The 23,277-nt window shown below is 29.3% G+C and overlaps 1 protein-coding gene across 1 annotated transcript in view; it reads left to right on the top strand.

Annotated features, from left to right (window-relative positions):
* The window catches only part of LOC113383581, a 102,426-nt gene that overhangs the window by 64,256 nt on the left and 14,893 nt on the right, over positions 1 to 23,277 (top strand). The window contains exons 3-8 of the mRNA XM_026621834.1: positions 5,059 to 5,304; positions 8,459 to 8,538; positions 10,865 to 10,990; positions 13,134 to 13,357; positions 13,482 to 13,738; positions 23,103 to 23,277. Of these exons, the coding sequence (XP_026477619.1) occupies positions 5,103 to 5,304; positions 8,459 to 8,538; positions 10,865 to 10,990; positions 13,134 to 13,357; positions 13,482 to 13,738; positions 23,103 to 23,277 (1,064 nt within the window). The 5' untranslated portion in view covers positions 5,059 to 5,102. The remainder of the gene's footprint in view (positions 1 to 5,058; positions 5,305 to 8,458; positions 8,539 to 10,864; positions 10,991 to 13,133; positions 13,358 to 13,481; positions 13,739 to 23,102) is intronic.

Genomic DNA, 23,277 nt, shown 5'->3' with positions numbered 1-23,277 from the left:
AATAATATATGTATTTTTTCAGTGTTCTATATATGCTATTTCACATTTTTTAATGTATTTTTTAATTTAATGTTTTTATTTAATATTAATATTCTGGACTATTTGGGCATTCCATGCATTCTATTTGATATTTATATATTTATTTAACATTTTCAGTGTTTTATTATCTACGTATTTTATCTGACTACATGCTTAGTACTCTATGAATACTATTTTATATTCCATATAGGATATAAGCTAAGGGATAGTTGTAGAAAAAATTTAATATATTTTGAGATTCACTGATTAAATTCCTACGAAATAGAGATGGGTAGTTACTGTTTTACTCTATCAAATCAAGTAAAAATAATTTCACAACTGTAGTTTATTATTCCATAATCAAATATTATTCAGAAAAAGTGCGTAGATACGACTTACCCCGAGTTTGGGGATAGTTGCAACATCTACCGGGGCAAGTAGTAACTACGAAAAAAGACACTAACACCTGTGCACCTATGATAATTTATTCTTTATTAAATTTTTAAGAAAATTGACTTGTTTTAAGTAGTTCTTCAAAATTTGCAATCTAAATTGTTTAAATGGTACTTGATAAATTTGGAACGAGATAAAATGAATTTTGAATTAGTCGTTAATAATAACTCAAACCGGAATATAATAGATCAATTAGTCGTTAATAATAACTCAAACCAGAATATAATAGATCAATTTTATGTCCTACCAAAAATGACCTGCACATTTATGTTCATTACGTCGACTTGCAGGACAGTATCTATAACAATATTATGAACAACGTTTACATGTTCAATTGATATAAAAAAATATTTCAAAATCTTTTAGGATCCTATTGGAAAACGTCTGTTACTAGTTACCCCCATAAATGTATCCAAATTTTACCCTTAAGTTAACCCTAGCTCCGCTAATTTATATTACATTCAATGGATTGTATTTGACAGCTCTTGTATTTAGTAACAGAATACATGGATCCTATGTGACATTGCTCGTATTCTATTTACCTAAAATATAGATATTCCATTTATATGCTATATTTGATTTATTTGATTCTGTTATGTATCGCTGACTTATTATTATTAGAGTTTTACGTTCAAAGTTTACTATATTGTCTATTCAGTATGTACTTTTACTTATTAGATACATACATATATTTTATTTGATCAAAATTTTAACTATATGCTAGAAATTCTAAAAATGTTCGATCATTTTTAAAAATTTGAAAATTCAATTACATTTATTTGTTACAGGACAGTTAAAGATTTTATGTAACTATTAAAATTTTGAATCTCATTCTATTGTTTTCATTATTATTGTATCTATTTCTCGTTAATAATCATATATACAAACGTAAATTCAAGTTGAAGTGGAACTCCGGGTTCGCCCTCGGGCAGAACATTGAGATGTAGGCGGCCGGTTGGTAATTTTCAATAATTTTCTCTATGTAAATGTTTAACTTCAAAATCAATATAATTTAGTACAACGAAATTTAACCACAAAAGCAATATTGTGTTTTAGAAATTAAGTCAGGTTTTCTCTGATGCTAAACATTGAACACCTTTCTCCTGTATTTAAATATTTATGGTGCATTTTTTAATATTCAGAGTAAATACTACTTAAAATACGGCTGGTATACAAGAACTATGTTTATAAAGTAAACATTTTTGGTCAACTTATTGAAAGACCGCTACACGTTAAATAAATAAATAACAAGCATTCTAATTTTAGCAGTATTTTAAATTTAACCAATAAATTTGTAAGTCGTTGGTAAACATAAACGTAATCATAAAATTTTTGAAAAATAAATCATGAATTGTTGTATTTTATATTATTATTATTAAAACTCAAGTATAAGGTATATATATACATTCATGTGTCTCTATATAATCGACATACGATATGTTATACATTCGAGTGCAAAGGGTAAAAAACATGAGCTTTATCAGCCGGTAAATCCTTGGAAATCGGCTTTACTTGGTACCGTCAAATTTATAATCGGCCTCACCATGTGCTGATCAAAAATCGCCTAAATTTATCATGGACGATTTTTTTATTCATGCACCAGGTGAATTTGCTCACCTATACTGCTGCGTTCAGTTACTCTACAATTTATTAAATTCATTATAACTTAATGTAGAGTGTACATTATGTTACAATGCATTTAATAAATGTAGAGTAGCCGAATGCCTTTTTGTTCTTTTATTACTAACAATCAGAATAATAATTACATTCTTTGAGTTAGTTTGATTTACATTAATTTAATATAATTATAGCTAGTAGTTACCCCAGTGGGTATTTACTATTAGATGCAATTTTACTGAATCAAGTATAATAATTTTCTTAATCTTCTTACTTCGGAGCAACGAGTGAATTGGGGTGATTTTCTAGTTTGTGATGATGACTCGTAGATTTTTTTTATAAAGTATTTCAATATATAGCACATTCAGATCATCATGAAGGGTTTTATTGCTCACGTACCAGGGTGCACCTTTCATCATTCTAAGTAGTTTTTATCGGGTCCACTGTACCAATGTCAAATTAGATATGATAGAGCAGCCCCAAAGCTCTATTCCGTAGGACCAGATAGGAATTTTTATCGTTTTATAAACCAAGATTTTGTTTTCGAGTGCTAATTTCGAATTATGTCCGATAAACCAATAAAGTTCCCCAATTCTGGATTTGGTAGTTTTGATTTTTGTTGTGATGTGGTGTTTCCATGTTAGTCTGCATCCAATAAAGTTCTCCAACTCTGGATTTGGTGGTTATGATTTTTGTTGTGATGTGGTGTTTCCATGTTAGTCTACATCCAATAAAATTCCCTAACTCTGGATTTGGTAGTTTTGATCTTTGTTGTGATGTTGTGTTTCCATGTTAGTCTACATCCAATGAAGTTTCCCAACTCTGGATTTGGTAGTTTTGATTTTTGTTGTGAAGTGGTGTTTCCATGTTAGTCTGCACCCACTAAAGTTCCCCAACTCTGTATTTGGTAGCTTTGATTTTTGTTGGGATGTGGTGTTTCCATGTTAGTCTACATCCAATGAAGATCCCCAAATCTAGATTTGGGAGTTTTGATTTTTTGTTGTTATGTGGTATCTTCATGTTAGTCTGCAGTCCAGATGCATACCTAGGTATTCAACATAATCAGCAATTAGTATTACCTGGTCAAAAAATGCACTCCTGGTCATGTTATCTTGTTGATTGTAAATGTTGCATGGTTAGACTTGGTCTCGTTAATTTTTATCCGACATTTTTAGTTCAGCTCTCGATAAAGTTTAAATGCCTTTGTAATATTGTCATTTATATCGATAGCTAGGAAATAGCTTCACTCATTTTACTACTATTTTGAGAGTTTTGTTGTGCCATCAGCGTGAAAACGCGTATATTATTATAGATTTATATAGAAGATGATTAATAAGCGAAGTATGTAGATCAAACAACAACTAGATATATCAAGTTTGAATTTATTTAATAATATATCAGAAAACTAAAACGTCGATTTATGTAATTTTTGTAAGATGTTCTATCGAGAGCGTCCGTGGTAGAAGAGAGCCATTATTATCGTCCTCGATCGTATTTCGCTCAGAAGGGGCTTCGGAAGTCTTCGGAAGAAGGCTCCGGCCTTCTTGCATGTTGCTTGTGCCTAGACCCATAGGGACGGTCTTAATAAGAGCCTTGGCGAATAGATTTTCAAAAATTGGCGCGACAGTTTACATCAGGATTTCTTATTTTCTTTTCCTAAACATTAAAATATAAGTTTTTTGCAGTATGGAAATTTGGTGACTATCTACAAGCTACGAGTAAACTAGCTCGTATAATAATAATATATATTATTATTAACGATATTGCCCGTAGACATGCCAGTGGTATGAAAGAATAGCATTTATTTTATACCTCTCTACTCTCTTTTGTACTTTATTGCCTTGGCTTTTTAACCTTATATATTATTTTTTTTTGCATAGGTCATCAATCAGCTACATTTTTTTCGCCCTCGTCTTTTCGGACCTTGTATATTTCCTTAGATGGTATCGTACAGAAAGCAACTGTTTTTGCTAAAAAAAAGTTGAATTTAGATTCCTTTTCTTCTCTTAAGGATATGTTCCAGTAGAATTCTTTGCTTTCTACTCCTTGCTGTATTTTTTATCATTTATTATCGTGTCGGTCCATATTACCATCTCCATCCTTCGTCGGCACCAAATCTCGAAACTCTTGAGATAGTTTTTGTCGGTCTTTATAAAGTCCGTGTCTCTGATCCGCTGGACTCTACATCTAGAGCAATACTGCAGATGTTGAACTTCATTAGTTTCTTTTGTAAATCGAGATTTGTTTGCACGTTGGTAGAGTCTTTTATTCGTACTATAGCCATAATGCTTCTCAAGTACTTCAAATGATCCTCGTCCTGACCAATAATTTCCAAACCAAGATTTTTCTTTAGGATTTTTAAAGACACGTATCTTTTAGACACTTTCGTCACTCTAGATTTGTATATGTCGATTTCTATTTTGTTCTGCTGCTCATCACTATTTATTTATAATTTTGTTTCAGCTTTTGAGTATGTGTATGTATGTATTACAATTAATAGTATATGTGTATATATTACTATTAATATTAGTTAACATTAAACAGTATTATTTCTGTGTACATAAATTACGCCGAAGAGTCATAATATTTATTTATACGTTGACCAGCGATAATGAAACATATACAATATCAAAATGTTTATTTAATCAAAGAATGATTCACGCAGATACGGTTGTATCTTTTTAACAACTATTACAATTTTACACAATAATTTATTGCATAAATAAAATTGTAATAGAAAGTGATCTCTTGGTAATATCTCAGGTACAACTAATATAAGACTTTATTTAGACTATGGTACTGTTTATAGGTTTAAACTTGTCTAATCGTTTGCGGATTCACCCATGTTGATGGTCTCGGATCCTAAACTTGGACAATTTTATCAAATGTTTTTATAAAATCATAAAGAACTGAAAATGAAATGTATATAAAATATGTTTATTTCTTATTAACTTTTTTTTTTATTTCCAGGTGCTCTCCAATACAATGTATATCTGGATTAATTGAAGTTTAAAATGGATCAGAACGTGTTAAGAGTGCTGAGAGGGGGTCTGGCCCCCTCTCAAAGTGATAAAATCAAATATAAACCAAAAAATAAGTTATTCGTCGACAAATTGAATAAGTTCGATTACGTTTATAATAAGTATTTGATAAACAATAACAAAGTGTGGCCTGGCGTCGGGCTGGTCAAGATATTTGTGGCCTGCAACAAAGCTGGTGAGTTTACTTTATAATCTGATGTCGATATTATGTAAGTGTTCTATATTTTAACATTTTTGTATGTGTAGCGAATATATATGTGTATATTCTAAAGTAATCATTCATTTTGCTGAATTCTTGATTTGTTATTTTGGTAACTTTATGCTTTCTATGTTAGTTACTTAGATCCGGTGTGCTATTTTTGGAAGTGGTACAGAGAAATTAGATTTTTTTTTCTTAACATCGAATATTTTAATTTTTAATTACTAGTAGTGATGATAGATTATTTTGACACTCCAATGAATTCTTAGATACTGTTATTACTGTTCAGTCAAAAAATGCATATTTTTATTACAAATTTTACTATTAAATTGTGTTTAATTGGAAAATGTATACTTTGAATACAATAAGGTTTAGCATTGAATAAAATACATTTTTTATTTTTATTTTATATTTTTCACTTTTTGTATCTATATATTTGATTTTATCATTTTATATCATTGTACATAAGAAAAAGCATTTCTTAATTATCTGAATAGTTTTTCCTCCAGAATAGGAATTAAATGTAGAACTCGAAATGTACTTCAGTTTTTCTTCATTAAAATGGATGCATTTCTAACAACCTTAATTGGAATATTTTTGTTGCAAATTGAAAATCACATGTAACAGTAAAGTTTAACAGCAATTCCATCTAATTATAAAAATAAAAGTCTAAAATATTTTTAAAGTAAACAAAGTTTAAAATTATTTTAATAAGTTTTGCATACTTATTGAATCCTATTTGGTACTTTCTTCATTACATATAACATAACAAAAAGTTTTTAAAAAATCACAAAATCCACATAATGAACAAGAAACGTGCATGATAAACAAATAAAAAAGATTTTTTTAAAGTATTGATTGGCTTCCGTTATTTACAAAAATATACATTTGCATTTATATTTTTATTATAATACATCTAAACTATTTTATGTCATATTTTAATTTTTGATCTGGGTAAAGTTCATATACTAATTTATAGCTACTGCTTATTATTATTAATTAACATATCTAAAATCGAAAATATCTAATTTTTTATATAAAGTAGGGCGGGGCACAAAGGCCCAATTTGACTTTAGGTTATTATACTGTCTATACCAAATGAACTTCATCGCAACACATAACACATATCAAACAAATAACTATCGAACTATGTTCAGTAAAATTGTCAGTTAACTTCTAATTATATAAATGTGCTTTTTTACTATTTTTCTAAAAATTTTCACTTATTTTTTTTACCCCATTGGCGGGGTAAAATGGGACAGCTATGGGGCAAACAGATCCAATGTCTTATTTGCATTTATTTTAATAGCTAGAATATTCGACCAATTGAAAATCACATTTTTGATAAAGATAACACTGAATACAACTTTGATACACTATATACAACGGTGGTTTAATCTGATATTTTGTCAGAGATATCATCGTTGATGGCAGGTCTGGAGAATATGATGGTGTTATTGGGTCCCATTTGAGCTACAAAAGCTTTTGGCGATTGACGAAGCTTATGTGAGGTCTTGCGCCGGTTTGATGCCGGACTATACCTTACTTGTGGGTTAATTCTGACATTTTCTATTGAAGTATATCATTTAGTTAAGGCATCCGAATTAACTGTTATGTTGTTCTGGAAAAGCTGAAAAATAAACAACTCCTTCAACGTTTTACCAAAGATACTGCATCACTTTTTTCTGGCAAATTTCAGCTGTGCACCTGTTTTGAGCAGGTTTTTCTTTTTTGTTTCATGGGCAATTGCATGTATTGTATTCTTTATATCCCATTTGACATTTCTAGTGACAATTCGCTTCAAAACGTGATAATTTTGAGGACTTTTCAGGGTCGAATAGCAAACGCCAGTGCGATTACACACGTTTCTTTCTATGAGAACCATACATTGAGTTTCGAGGAAAATGCCAAACCTTTTGAGTGGTCATGAACTGTTAAATTTGAAATTTTTAACTCAATGGAATCTCATGTATTGTTATTTGCCGGTTGTACAACCGTACTTCCTATACTTAGTGCGTCTTGGACATCAATATACCAGGACAAAAATTTAACAAACCAATTTTGGCACTGCCTTACTAGTCATCACATAGGTCAATTTCATTTTGACTTAAATAGTATTTTTACCTTTTCTATAGCAAAAGAGTAAAACATGTTGAAAATGCTGCTTAATTCTTTCCGTCTTTAATGTGGCACCATCCAAAAATGCTGCATGTAATTGATCAGAATTTTTTACACACAAGCCTTAAAATATAAGTTTTCAAATCATATAATAATTATAGGGTCTAAGTATAATGTTAGGTTTAAAAAAATATAATTAAATTCTGGTGGTAAAAAAATCGAAGTGACTTTCCGAACAACCTTATATTTAGGTCTTGTAACCTAAAAATAGTACGCACACAAGATAAAATACTTTTCTCATAGATTTTCAATAATGATAAATGACCATTTAGCGACTTCGCTTATTTAGGGCGATGGTTGATTATACATCTTTTGCCCTCTACTTTCATATATTGTTGTTTAAAAATACCTCACTTTACTTGTTTTTGAGATATTGGTGGTGGACCTTTTTACCCGCGGATCTTTAAGCTTTGCTCTATTCTACATTATATCTTCCAAATAAATAACTTCAAACTTGATTTTAAAAAACATTCACTTACATGTTATTTATTCCACTCTGCATTTCAAACTTATTTGGGTATTTTTTAATATTATTTGTTTAATTTACCTAATTATAAAAGTATTTAATTCACCGCGGATTCTAGAACATCTTACAAATGTGTAATTATATGATACTTCTACATATTCTATATGATTTTTTTTTGCAATGTTGAAACAAGTACATATACCTATGTCGACTACTTCGACAGGAACTTATTTTCCAATAACATCTATTCATAGAAAAACATAAAAGCAAGTCGTATCCAATATCGTAACTGAAGCATCTATTTTCATGATATTTTTATGCCGCTCCATTCGATATCATGCTTCTTTGAGTTCATGATATTTCAATCTCTCAGAAGAAAAATACGGATCGATTTCCTCCAAGTTTTCTATTTTATCCGACATAAGTCTACATATCAATGTTTGTTTTATGTCAAAGTTTATGTATTGTTATAATTTTATTTTATAGATTTTGTGGACGAAAGGAATTCATTGCTGGAAGTGGTCGGTCCGGAACTTCAGGCGATATACAACGAGAGGAAAATTGAGGTAATGGACTGATGAAAGTAGATTCTATATATAAAGCTCTGATGTTCTAAAAGTTTTTCTTTATGTATTATGTCATAATAAGAATGAATTGAGTTTTACACCAGGTGTATGTGGCATTTTGCCTCAAGGCAAGTTGCATAAACTGCCTGATATAGGTAATGAGCGACTTTATTAACAGAATTATAGTAAGCAAATATACATTAATACAAAATGTTGAGCTGTTTATTGCAAAAATAAATTTTTTGTTCTCAATAAAAACTATGATTAATGCGATTTCGAATTAATATTATCTTCAAACAAACTTAACTAATTGAATTAATTATAATGCACAAACACTCTTGCTTGTCCTAAAAGCGCGGCACGCGACGGCTAATCACAATCACAATCGACTCGTATAGAAATGAAATCATCAAGAGCGAATGACGAATTATTGGCACTCGACTCTGCCGTAACGCACTTCCGTTGCATTTGTACGGATTTACACCCTAGTCGCGCCTAAAGAAGTTCTACTTAAAAAATAATTAAAGACCATTCGGTGAACTCTATAAGAACTCGTGTCGATTAGTTTCGTTGCTGATCGGCTGAGTCGTTTCTTTATAGTTACCAGATAAGTAAAAAGTAATTAGTAATAAGTAAAAAAAATCCTTCTCGTTGCAGTCAGAAATCCTGAACCATTTGAATATTCAAAAAGTATTCGAAAGATATCACTTACAAATCTTGCTGATTAGTTTTTGGTAAAGATCTTCTTCATAATTAATATTATTTATTTTCGGACGATTCTAATGAAAATTTGATAGCGTTTATGATGCTTAACATATTAAAATTTATAGGCTCACAAAAACTGAATTATAAAAAATTATTAATGTCCAGAAAAAGGTTTTGAATGATGCGCATTCTTAATTTATATTAATTACACATATGCAGAACTTCACAAGACCAATTTTATTTCAATTTTTTTCAAGAAATTTTTTTTTGTATATCGAAAATAGTTCAAATTTTAATTTTAATTCTGGCTAAAGTTCTAAAGCTCATTTATATACTTTTTAAATAAATAATTTTAATTTTGTAATTCCCTTTATTTAATTTTTATAAATAGTAGACAATGTTACTGTATTTATATTAATCTAATTTATTTGAAAACATTTAAATATTTCTCTAATATTTCATTATGGTACGAGAAGTTTTAGCAATTTGCCTTAAGGCACGATGCCATATACCACTAGTTTAAATTAGTACTTGCAAATTTCTACTATTTTTTAGCCATTAAATTGTTTTATACGATTGTGAAAAAATTGATGAATTGATAGAAATTGTCGTTTATTTTTATTTTTTACGAAGCTTTTGTAATCCGAAAAAACAGGTCATTTTTTTAATAAACATTATTGAAATTCTATATTAGCTTAGTTAAAATATTTTCATGTTTTTTATATTATTTGTAGGCTCTTTTATATGATGGAATTAATTGGAAAACAGTACTTCAACTATAGATTTAATTTAATAGAAAGTTCTTTTTCAATAATTACTTTTTCCGTTCAGTATGCTTTTATGCACTTTTCAAAATTTTAATTAAATTTTGCCATTTTCAGTAAATGATTAGAGTGATTTAATATAATGAAATGCGTCATATTAAATAAAATATTCGGTTCTCTCCTTTTTTAGATATTTGAATGAAGTAACTTTATAATAGTATAATGATTGTAGAATAGAATATTAGTTTCTTGATGTTATTCATAATACTTAATAATTAATATAAGATGATACAGATTTTGTCATTGATTTAAATATTTATCTCAAAATTCTTGAATAGTCTTTGGAACTTGAAAATCATTCAATATTATATCATTTATTTTAATTAATGATAAATCATTATATAGATAGTTGTTCTTTGGATATCGCTCGAATAGTTATATCAATGATTATATTACCACAATTTTTGATAGAAATTTTCAATGGCTTTTGGAAATTATTGATGTATTGATGTAGTTAACAAAATTGATAAAAATTGAAAAAAATAATTACGTTAATGAACATTTTAGTGTTTTATCAGTTACATTATTATGTTACTCATGTTTGTCGAATATTTTATAATAAAGTATCAAAACCACCATAAATATTAATAAATAATATTGTATTATATATCATAACCAATAATAAACTACATAATTATTAACCCTTCATATATTAATAATATAATAAATTATTATAACATAATATCATAATAATATATTATGTAAATAATATTATTATATATTATAATAAAATATTACAATTTAATAATTTATATTATAATTTATATAATCTATATTTAATTTAATTTGTGTTTCAGGTTGAAATCGTTGATTTTCACTACGGTGCCGATGAAAAAGATTCAGCAGAATGTCCTTCGTCATTAAAAGATATTTTCTGCGAAATTCAAATTTGCCACGATGTTTCCAAGGGATGTTTTTTCATAGTACGTATTTTTAATTTTAATATCTTGAATTTTAAATGTGTCCATATATTATGTACATATGTGATATTCATTATTTGTCACAGATGTTTCATAATGCTTGAAATAAATATTTTATTGTTTGGACAATTTATTCCAATTTAAATGTTTTGTAAATCGTTTTCTAGAACAAACAAAGCACCACTTGAATACGATTCTAAAAATGGGTTTTACATTTTCTTGGTGGAATATGCAACACAAATAAATATACTTATCATTCAAAATATTTATTCAGATTTGAATTTTTGTTTTGTTTAGAATTTTAATTTGTTGAATTTAAACAAAGCAAAGATTTGATCTAAAACCAAATGTTACAAGGAATATATCAAATATTTAAAAAAAATTAAATGGTGAAAATGCTGAATAAGTTAATCTAAATGATGGATAAATAATCACTAAACATGGACTCATCTCAAGAAATGTCGTTTTACATTATGATTAATATTATTTGCATAATAGTACTTACTTAGTAATTACTATAGCTGCATATTGGTATGGTATGCAAATATGCATTTTTTCATATAAGTTATGCATATTTTATATCGTTATTTTTACATATTTATCTATATTCCATATGATAAAAAAGATATCACTAATGTATATTAAAATTTGACTTTTTGTACAAATAAATAGGTAGTTAGTTTAACTTATTTTCAATTTTTGCAAAAACTTTTACAAGTTAGTCACCTACAAGAATTGCTAAGTAGTCTTAAAATTTATTCAAAGTGCACACCAGTTACTATAGTTGATTCAAACTTTTTCTAGTTCAAATTTTAGTTATTCTGCCATTCATATAATTTTTTGAACAGTATTATATAACAATCAAAGTAGTTGAATAGAATATAGAAGTATATAAACTGTAAGGCTCTATTAAATCTCTTTTAATTAATAACAAAACAAAACTGTTATAAATTGTTCCAAGAAACTTTTTGACTCTAACTTGATGTAACAACGAATGGTAGTTATACTATATTATTTCTATATATTTCTATTTAGTCTTCCTTTATTTGATGTACAATTTTAGTTTATCTTCTGTAGTATGAATCGCAAAATGTGTTGGTAAGCGCATAACTTAACAACGCCTGGACCAACTTGGCCAATTATTTTTTTAAAATGTTGGTCGAAGTCCAAGACCGGTTCTTACGGCGAGAAAAAATCGAATAATTGCTGGGAAAACCCTAAAAACAGCCCTTTTTCACATACAAACGTTAGTATTTTCATATTTTTGCCATCGGATACGGAATAATATTTACTCAAGTCAATAGAGAGTTTTGGGTCTGAAATTTTTTACTGTGCTCCAATTTGTATGAAATTTTGAAATTAGGTTTATCTTACTCTCAAGTTTAAAAGTGAAGATAATTTAGACTTCTTTGCCATTTCCCGGTGGGATGACATCCCTCTCAGTGGTGTAATTTCATTATTTTCAAAATAACGTCGGATAAAAAGCAAATACTCATCATTTTATTTAAAGCAGTTGTACATTTAAGATCCGTATGGGTGAATGTAACATAATAATTCTTAACTAATTGGTACATATCAGTATAGGTTAATAAAAAATAAACTTTTCAATTGTAAACATAAGTACAGGACAACGTCTGTCGGATCATCTAGTTTTATATTAAAACTTTACTCATTTTGTTGACTTATTAGTTAATATTAGAATAAGTCTCTATGAGCTTTTTCTAATATTTTGTTTTGGAGTTGATTTAAAAAAATTCTTGCTAACTTAATGTACTATTAATCACTAGTAATCATCAGCTAGTGATCATAATCAGACTGGTGGGATAAAATATATAAATATATACACATGACTTCTTTAACTCTTATATATTTACAGTTTTAAGCAGTGGAAATATAACATTTTTACATATTCAATTTAATTTAATTCTATTTTATTTTAATTTTATTTATTTAACTCAATCAGTGTCTTTTCATAAATATCAGCAATGTAATTACCGATGATGCCTCGATCTTTCTTTCCATTGAGACATCATCCTTAATTTTGTCCCTCGTTTTCCTAATAAATTTATTATAAGACCTTTTACTTAAAAACAAATTTATATTTATACAAATACTATTATTGATTGTCTAATTGCATTTTTTCCAGGGTTTGTTATCCGATTCAAATCTCAATACCGATAAGATTTTACCCGTTCGCATAAAGGCACAACTTTTCCATGAACTGATCGAAAATATAAAATTAATACATGATATTGGAAAGCTTCAGGAGCACGAAAAATTTGAAGAATTTGATGATATCGATAGCGATGTTGATCTGGTGAAACAGTGGTACATCAAAGAAGATACCTTGTACATATTGAAAGACTACAGGTACATAATATAGTAATAAATTTCTCATTGAACAAAAGACTATATTTTGCGAATAATTTGTTTATGTATATTTGACTAATTCTAGTTTTACTTCTGGTTACAATTAACCTTTTTTTATCCTCAGCAATGTTTCCTATGAAGAATGGCATCGAACAAAATCAAATTTAATTCGAGCCTTGAAGAACATCATCGGTATGAACTGCTGGATTTTGCAAAAAATCGAAGATTTAAACAAAAGTGATAAATTAACAAGTTCTAGTGATAATTTTAGTAGTTTTAACTGTAAGTTTAGTAATTTATTGAAAAATAAGTGCACGTTTTTGAAAGACATTAAGATGTTGTTGAGATCGACGATGGAAGTTCTTTGCCTCAATACGTTAGGTAAGTCTAAATATTCTTCAATTTTTTATATAATCAGAAGTTTGGGGATTTTTTCACTCAATTTAGCACTCATGAGAAAATGATTTCTGTGTATCTATTCTCCGATTTCAACATTCATTGACGATTTCACAAATACATTTAAATCGGTTTAATAGATTTATATTTTTACTTTGAAACAATCTATAGGAAGTATTGTTCAAAATCGTACCTACACTTGTGTTTAAATAATTGAGAAATTTGCAAATACAACCATATAAGAAATATAAAATCAACTTACTATTAGTATTTTTATGCAATTTTTTATTCCATAATACCAAATAACAAATATTGTATTTTGTTAAAATAAGTTATTATATAAAACTGTTAAACAGTGCGGATGTCTAAGAAAATAATTTTAATTTTAATTAACAGTAGAGTCTAAAAATTTTCCTTATGTTGAATAGAATTTTTTTATAAACATTAAGAGAAATTTAAAATAATTAGCATACAAAAACTTTCGGCTTTTGCTTGATTTAGTTTCAATTAATAGAAGACTAAAGAAATTTTTGTGCTGAGAGAATTTATTAAAAATTTACGATAATTTATATTGTAAATTTTTTGTATTGTCTATGTTTGATAAAACTACTAAGAATACTATAATAAATCAATTGTTTTCTGTAATATTTTAAAAAAGCTAGTAAAAATGATAAGTATTTTACGTTTCACATTTTTATTGAATATCAGTCACTCTTATTTGTATTTATGTATAACAAACTAAAACTAATGCAGTTATCTACTGGTTGTAAGTGGCATTTTGTCTTCTGGGAATTTGCATGATATGTGTGAATTATAATAATAATTAATAATCGATCTAATAGATAATATTGATTCAATTTATATACGATCTACCAGTCTACCTCTCTACTTACCTAATTGTTTACCTGTCCACCTCTCTACATTTATTCCAGCCTATCTGTCTACTTGTTTACCTGTCTATCTATTCATCTGTTTACCTGTCCATCTGTTTACCTGCCTACATGTCCACTTGTTCTCCACATCACCTGTATATCATATTCAGTCTACCAGTCTGTCTACATGCCTCCTCTTCTATATTTTCACCTGATAACCTGGTTAGCTCTCTACCTGTCTACCAATAAAGACTTCCAAACTGTTTGCCTGTTTACTTTTCTTCTTTCCTACTTCTTGTCTACTCGTTTATCTGCCCTGTCTATAATAATCCAGATTAATGATTTGTGAAGATCTTATTTGACCAACAATTCGAAATAAAGTGGACCAAATTAAAAACTACATTTGGAAAGGATGTTTAGAAAGTAATTAAAAGTTGAGCAAAGCCTATCAAAATGATAATTACTCTTCTAGAACGCAGTGCATTTATTAAGAACATTTCATCATCTATTTAACTGTTTGATGTCTATTCCTTAACCTATTTCTAGTAGATAATTCAGTATTTGGCAATTTTCTTATGAAATTATATTAGATACATTTCTAATTGTGATGTCAATATAAAATGAGCAATGCTCCGAACATTTTGGCTTTACATCATATTTGAGATCTATAATTTTAAGTGACTATCAGATATCTCTAGTGCTTGATATCAAGCAAAATGGATTTCGAACCCGGAACCAGTGGTTGCTAAACCACTATGGCCTACTGAGTGTGGTGCATATTCAACTCCAAAATTGACCAACGATTTCTGGCTCAAGCGTAACTTCAACAAATCTTGAACAATTAAATTAAAATATACTGCAAAAATTGAGTTATGTTGCAAATACTGCCTGTTAATTTAAACTAACCAACTTTAAATTATATCATGCGAATAAAATTAAACTTTTTTATAATTAAGCTGTGCAATATAACCAGTTTCAGTACTTGCTTTTCGTACTTCTTCATTTTTAGAAAAATGATTTCTTAAAAATTTCTTTTTAAGTCTTTGTTGTATTTTAACTCCCTTAGGGCAAGTTATAGTAATCGCAAAAAAATTTTTTTACATATCTTTACGTCTTCTAAGAAAAGGAAGGAAATGCCTTTATGCATTCTAGACTGGTCTTTTGTCTGGTTATGCTGGGCTCAATACCGCCCTGGTATAATACCGACTAAAACCTCCGCTTTGCCGTTGCCTCTGGTCCCCACGAAAACCGCCGTTAGGCAATATTTCGTGGAGGGAGGATCTAGAATGTTATCATTCTTACCTTGTGTTGTATTTGTACTCATCTTTTCAATGGGCAAAGTCCCAATCGCCTTTTCTTAGAATGCAGATCAATTAGCACATCTGGATGTATGTGTGTGTATGTATGTATGTGTGCGTGTTGTATCACTCCGATACAACTCCTTCCTCGGAGTGAATCCGAGTGGAGTTGTCTCACAGGATTTGTCATATCCGACTTCCCTAAACTGATACTAAATCTGTTAACATGTGCAGATATTTGCTTGAGATTTTTTACTAATACAAAGGTTTAGGTCGAAAGAAGTGGTGTTTTTTCTCGTCTCACAGCCAGTTTTAGGACTTTTCAGCTATATAATGTCTCAAATTAATACTATTTTGTATTCTATATTCTGTATACGATAATGTTTGTCAGTAAATGAACTCTTTCAATGGTATACAACAAGCTAAAAAATATTTAGTATTATATTAAAACTTTTGCACAATTATGATTTGATAATTGCGTAAAATGAGAGTATACTAATCAAACTACCTGATGTATAATTAATTCTTGAAAAAGAAATAATAACAGAATGTGAAGTATTATTATTTTGTGAAAAATATTATACGCAAAGATTTGCTCTTATTACATATATAAGGTTCACTGCATTATTTTTATATAAAAACTAGCTGTAAGTGGAATTCTGTCTTAAGGCAATTAAGGCATCGTGCCTTAAGGCAAATTGCTGGAACTTCCCGTACCAAAAATTATTATTTTTTTAAAAACGATTACCATTTTTGAAAAAAATTTACTTTGAAAGAATAAGATTTTTGAGAAACTATAAATTGGACAAAAAATTACTTTTTTTTGAAAAAAAAATTAAAAAAAAAATAATTTTTTTTTAATTTTTTTTTTTGAAAAAAAATTTTTTTTCTTTATTTTGACATATTGTGGAAGATCTGAACTTTCTTTTCAAAGTAATCGCACTGCTTTAACTGCATAGGGACAAAATATAAAGCGCGTAAGCCCCGCGTCGCTGTCTAACGCATAAGCATTGGTACGGAACCCATAGGAATGTTAACAAAATGTATACTTATTGTTAAAATCTCTATAAAATATCTGATAATTTTATGTGCATATGTCTAATGATCATTTTTGACCGCCAAATTTCCGAAACCGCTAGACCTACCTTCATAAAAATTTTATCGATTCTTCATCTTGTCAATACAAGTGAAATGTTTTTTGAGTTATTCAAATCGAACGCTCCGTTCTCTTAAAAACTGAGTTACCGTTTTTCGCACTTTTTGCCCCGTATCTTCGGAACGGCTAGACCTGCCTTCGCCAAAAACTAATCAGCACGTCTCCTTATCAATACAAATCGAATGTTTTTTGAATTATTCAAATCGGTTGATCCGTGTTCCCGAAATCGTCGACGAAAATTTGTATCCGCACATACATACACACACATACATACATACATACACACACACACACACACACACACACACATACATCCATTTTTTCTAAGGTATGCCAAAATGTTCAGAAACCTCTGAAACGTAAAGATATATAAAAATTTTCATTTTCGATTTTTTTGCGATTACTATAACTTGCCCTACGGGAAGTTAATAAACATATTCAAAGAATTCTATGTTTTTCCTTCAAAAATAATTACAAAATTGATTTTGATTTTCAAGATTTTTGTCAATTTGAGATTTGTATGCATACTGAAATGCATAAAATAGTAATTATTATAATAAAATGAACAAAAATGTTTGAACGATTTGTAAACTATTTCCAAAATCTTAATAAATCCTTAGATATGTTAACAACACACTAGAGAACACATTTGTGTCAAGTATTATGTTTCAAAGTTGTCGGAGTTGTGGAGTTGTTAAGTGGATATAACTCCTCTCTGAAGCGGAGTCTAATCCTAACCGATTTGGCTTCGGATATGATAAGCCCATTTCTAGTATGTATACATGTGTGTGTGTGTGTTTTTCGACGATTTAGGGAACGCGGTTTAACCGATTTGAATAATTCGAAAAACATTTGATTCGTATTGATAAGGAGACTTGCTGATTAGTGTTTAGAAAGATGGCGACAAGTTTTTGGTACGGAAAGTACCAGCAATTTGCCTTTAGGCATGATGCCATGCACCACTAGTTTTTATAATATTTGACGAGTTTTTATATGTATTATTATAAACAACGGTGTGAACCGAACCCGAAACGGAACAAAAACCGGAACGAACCGGCTTGTTATACCGAACCATGAACCGGAATCCAGAACGCTTTTTTTCTGCTGAGCTAGAACTCGAACCGAACCGAGACAAATACAGAACCGGTTTTTTTAAATTATAGCGGTTTGATAAAAGAAGTTAGCAAAACACTGAAAATAGCGCTCCTGCGTCTCGAAGTTTGGTTACAAAACATATTTAAATCCTGTGTCGACAAAAAACGAAATTATTTTCCGAGCCAAATGTATACAAATACGTCTCGTGCTAATTAATTTTCGGTGAGAATCCTTGTTTGTGTTCATCTCACTTAGACAGGGTGTCCTTTATATATTTTGTAGACTCATCAATATTCATAATGTAGCCGGTCGAAGCTGAACATTAGATACATCAATCAGTATGTCAAGTGGAGCCCCCAGTGCCCCATTCACGTGTAAATAATGTTCGATAATGCTCAAATTGAATTTCGTTCCTCGTGAACGAAGAAGAGGGTTGTAATGTAATGAAAAAATACTCTTTAATCAATAAAAAGTAAATGGTACGAAAAGTTTTTCACGTAAAAAAAGTTTATTTAAATGCGAGTCTCGTATTTGGGTCACTAATTCAATCAATTGTGAATCTCGGAGCTGGATTTTGGCTGCGTCATTCTCTTTTAATCAAATAGGATTTGTATAATGTAGTATAATTATTTATTAATAGAGCTATAATTATGAATGCCAGACGAAAGCAATTAAATATAAAATAATTAACAAATGCTCTTAATTAATTAGGTTTCTGGAGGAAAAGTTTTTGCCAGAAAATCTTATTTGCTAATTTTGTTTTGTTAGTAACAATTGGAATAAATGTATGTTAAGCCAAAGTTTTCTCAAAAACGACTGAACCGTTTTCAGAATTTTAAGTCATCGACAATCGGTTGAGCCGTTTCTTTATTATTGTTTAGTCTCAGAAACGTCTGTCTACGTTTTTGCCAAAATTTTGCCTTTTGTCGATCTTTCCTCAAAAACCGCTGCACCGATTTTACAAATTTAAAAGCTATTTGATTAAACTAGTTGAGAATTCGCGTTGATTCCCTTTGCTCGGCAATCGGTAGAGCCGTTTTTTTTCATAATTAGTCTCAGAATCTTCTGTCTACTTTTTTGCCAAAGATTTCCTTTCCGTCGACTTTTTCTCAAAAACGGCTGCACCGATATTAAAAGTTTGAAAGCCATTTGATAAAACTCGTTGAAAACTCGCGTTGATTACTTTTGCCCAACAATCGGCTGAGCCGTTTCTTCATAATTAGATTCCTAAACGCCTATCTACGTCCTTACTAAAATTTTACCATTTGTCTATATTTTCTCAACAATGTCTACACCGATTTTAAAAATTTAAAAGCCATTTGATGAAACTATAGTTGAGAATTATCGTTGATTACTTTTGCGCGGCAATCGGGTGAGCCGTTTCTTTATAATTAGACTCATAAACGCCTGTCTACGTCTTTACTAAAATTTTACCATTTGTCTATGTTTTCTCAAAAATGGCTGCGCCGATATTAAAAGTATAGAAGCCATTTGATAAAACTCGTTGAGAACTCAGTTGATTACTTTTGCACAACAATCGGATGAGCCGTTTCTTTATAATTAGACTCTTGAACGCCTGCCTACGTCTTTACTACAATTTTACCTTTTGCCTATATTTGAGAATAGGTGATTACTTTTGCGGAACAATCGGATGAGCCATTTCTTTATAAATGTTCTCAAAAACTTCTATTTACGTTTTTGCCAAAAAATTTTGAACCGATTTTAAATTAAAAAAATGATCGAAAGATAACGTAAGGAAATTGTGCTGATTTCAAGTTTCTAGTAAAGATCAACTAGGCCGTTTCTTTGTATTTATTGTTGACTCAATTTTGGGACAATTTTAATGAAATTAAAAAAAGATCATTTTTTATCATTCTAGAACATTAAATGCTTCAATGTGATTTCATTATAAAAACTCATTCAAGTTTGGATTAATGAGCGAACTTCTTAGAACATACGCTGGGCATATGTTATTATTTTTTTGTGAAATGCGGAAATTTCATTTACAACATTAATAGTTCAACAAATTAACTTTGTAATTACAATTTTAAAAGTTGCTCAATCTCAATTCATATCAAAACTTTTATTTTCACACATCGGGTTGTTCGTGGAACATGCCTTAAGGCAAAATATAACCAGATTCATTCTACAGTTGTATTTAGAGTATTTTTTAATTTTGACATCTTGTCTTACATTTATAGTTTTTATCTTATTCAAGTAATATAGAAATATAGCTAAAATTTTCAGATAAATCTCATAAATTAATTATGTACAAAGCATAATTAATTGCCAATTACCTGAAGCATAATTTTGACTCATAAAATAATTCCATCACGAAGAAAGCTCTCACATAAACACACAAATGTTTATGAACGCTTATTTATGAGTATTATTACTTCTACAAATTACTCTTTTCTCGATCAAAATACTCTTTGTATAGGATCAATAACAATTCGGAAACTTTTCTCCATCTCATTATTAAACCACCTTTCTATTTTTCAAGATACTTGCGGCAATGGGAACAAATACAGAAAATTTCTCCCGTAAGAATAAGAAGTTATCAAACATTTTTCTCGTTTATTAGATTTGATATTAATATAGGTATTTGTCATGATGATACTCTAGAAAGTTTATATATCTGTTTGAAATTATATGCATAAAAGTTAGACTAAACTTCGGAAAGCATTTGGTGGAATAATTTCAGCATCCCCATGAGACTGGTAATGGGATAATTAGAAGAGTGGGAAATATGATCTATAGAAAGATGAGATTCTTATGGTTTTCATTCTTGATGATGCATCCAGATATTACTTCAATAATTGACTTATAATCATCTTCTAGTAATTGGTAATACCATGTACTGATTATGTTAAACACCTAGGTATGCATCTAAATTGCAGACTAACATGGAAACACCACATCATAACAAAAATCAAAACTATCAAATCCAGAGTTAAGGAACTTGTCTTGGTCTTTTCGGACTTAATCCAATATTAGCACTCGAAAACAAAATCTTGATTTATAAAACAATAAGAATTCCAATCTGGTCATATGGTATAGAGATTTGGGGCTGCTCTACCAAATCTAATATGGCATTGGTGTAGCGGACCAAATAAAAACTACTTAGAATGATGACAGATGCACCTTGGTACGTGAGCAATAAAACTCTTCATAATGATCTGATTGTGCTATATATTGAAGACTTTTTAAAAAAGATCCAAAAATCATCATCACAAATTAGAAAATTACCACAATTCACTCGTTCCTCTGCTGTTCTATACACTAGAAGTAAGAAGATTAAGAAAATTATTATACTTGATCCAGTAAAATTGCATCTAATAGTAAATACCCACTGGGGTAACTACTATCTCTAATTAAATTTAATTAATGTCAATCAAAATAACTCATGGAATGCAACTAATGCTCATGGCATCGTGCCTTAAGGAAAATTGCTGGAACTTCTCGTACCAAAAATATTTTTTAATGAAGATTTAATTCTAAAGATTCAAAAAAGTATTTGTTTTAGACTTTGAAAATATTAGATTTTTGAGAATTGAAATTTTTGTACAATTTTGACCTCTGTGAAAAATGTGATTTTTTTTATATTTTGAAATATTTTAGAAGTGTTTTTAGAATATCGATGCGTTAGCGCTACCTAGAAACGAAATAGCAAAGCGCGTAAGCGCTGCGTCGCAGTCTAACGGTTAAATTTTGGTACGGAACCCATAGAAATGTGAACAAAACTTGCTCTTATTATTAAATTTAGCAGTACATCAATTTACCAGTGTAGCAACTCACCTTTATATCAATTTACCAGTCTACCAATTTGCTTATCAACCTGTTTATCAATATACTATTTTACCTGTCAACCAATATACCTGTTTACCACTTTACCTGCCATCTAGTTCTATAACTCTACCAACTAACCTGTTTACCGGTTTACCTGTCATCCTGTTCTACATGTCTACCAATTATTCTGCCTACATATAAAATATCTGAAAATTTGATGTGTAAATGTCTAATGATCATTTTTGACCGCCAAATGACATTATTTTAAATTTTTCATTGAATCTCGAAAATCGCAAGATCTGCCTTCTCGAAAATTTTACCAGTTCTTCATTTCGACAGTGCAAATAAAATGTTTGATCATTCAAATCGGACGCTCTGCTCTCTCAAAAAGTAAAAAACTATTTTTCGCACTTTTTGCTACGTGTTTTTGAAACGGTTGGACCTGCCTTTACCAAAAACTAATCAGTACGTCTCTTTATTAATAAGAATCGAATGTTTTTTTAATTATTCAAATCGGTTGATCCGTGTTCCTGAAATCGTCCACAAAAATTTGTAACTGAACATACATCTTTTTTTGAGGTACGCCAAAGTGTTCAGAAACATCTGAAACGTAAAGGTATATAAAAAAAGAATATTTTTTAATTTTTTGCGATTACTATAACTTACCCTACGAAAAGTTAAAAATTTTTAAAAAATCTTCTAGTAATTATGAATCAAATTTTTTACTATTTATCAAAAACAAATATGTTTTAGTCTGTCTAATTTTCTTTGGAGAATGTTTTTTTAAATCCGTTTCTGGAACATCGATAAATTGTTGTACGTACGCTCTCAATTCAATTTTATTTCTTTAAATGATAAATCTGAGTTCAAGACTAATTTTCTAAAGCATTTGATCGAACCTTTACGAAATGGCATTCCAAATAAATGTTTTCATGACGAGAAATTTCTACATTTGAATAGCATCGTGACTGCGGAGGCATTTAAGAAATAGATTCTTAAATTATATGCTTTGATGGAAAATACACATTTGTCTTATATATTTAACTGAAATTAAATCTTGTTTTTAAGACAGTAGTGTTTTGAATCATTTATTTTATCAATCTATTTTTATATTTATCGCAAATTATTTTTTTTTTCAGATATTTCCGAAGAAGCTCCTGAACGAATGCTTACCGTATTTGTAGACTCGGATAATACTCATCTTAAGGAATCTCAAACTCGCTCATATATTACTCAAATAGAACGGGAGAATTATATTGAATTAAAAAATAAACTAGTCAAAAGATTACCTACCGATAATGTTATGTTGTTTAG

Source organism: Ctenocephalides felis, unplaced genomic scaffold, assembly GCF_003426905.1.
Source record: "Ctenocephalides felis isolate EL2017-DRISC unplaced genomic scaffold, ASM342690v1 CF-g0.4_SCAFFOLD_03570, whole genome shotgun sequence".
NCBI lineage: Eukaryota > Metazoa > Arthropoda > Insecta > Siphonaptera > Pulicidae > Ctenocephalides > Ctenocephalides felis.
The sequence above is the reverse complement of the archived record's forward strand: the minus strand, read 5'-3'. Positions and strand labels throughout refer to the sequence as shown.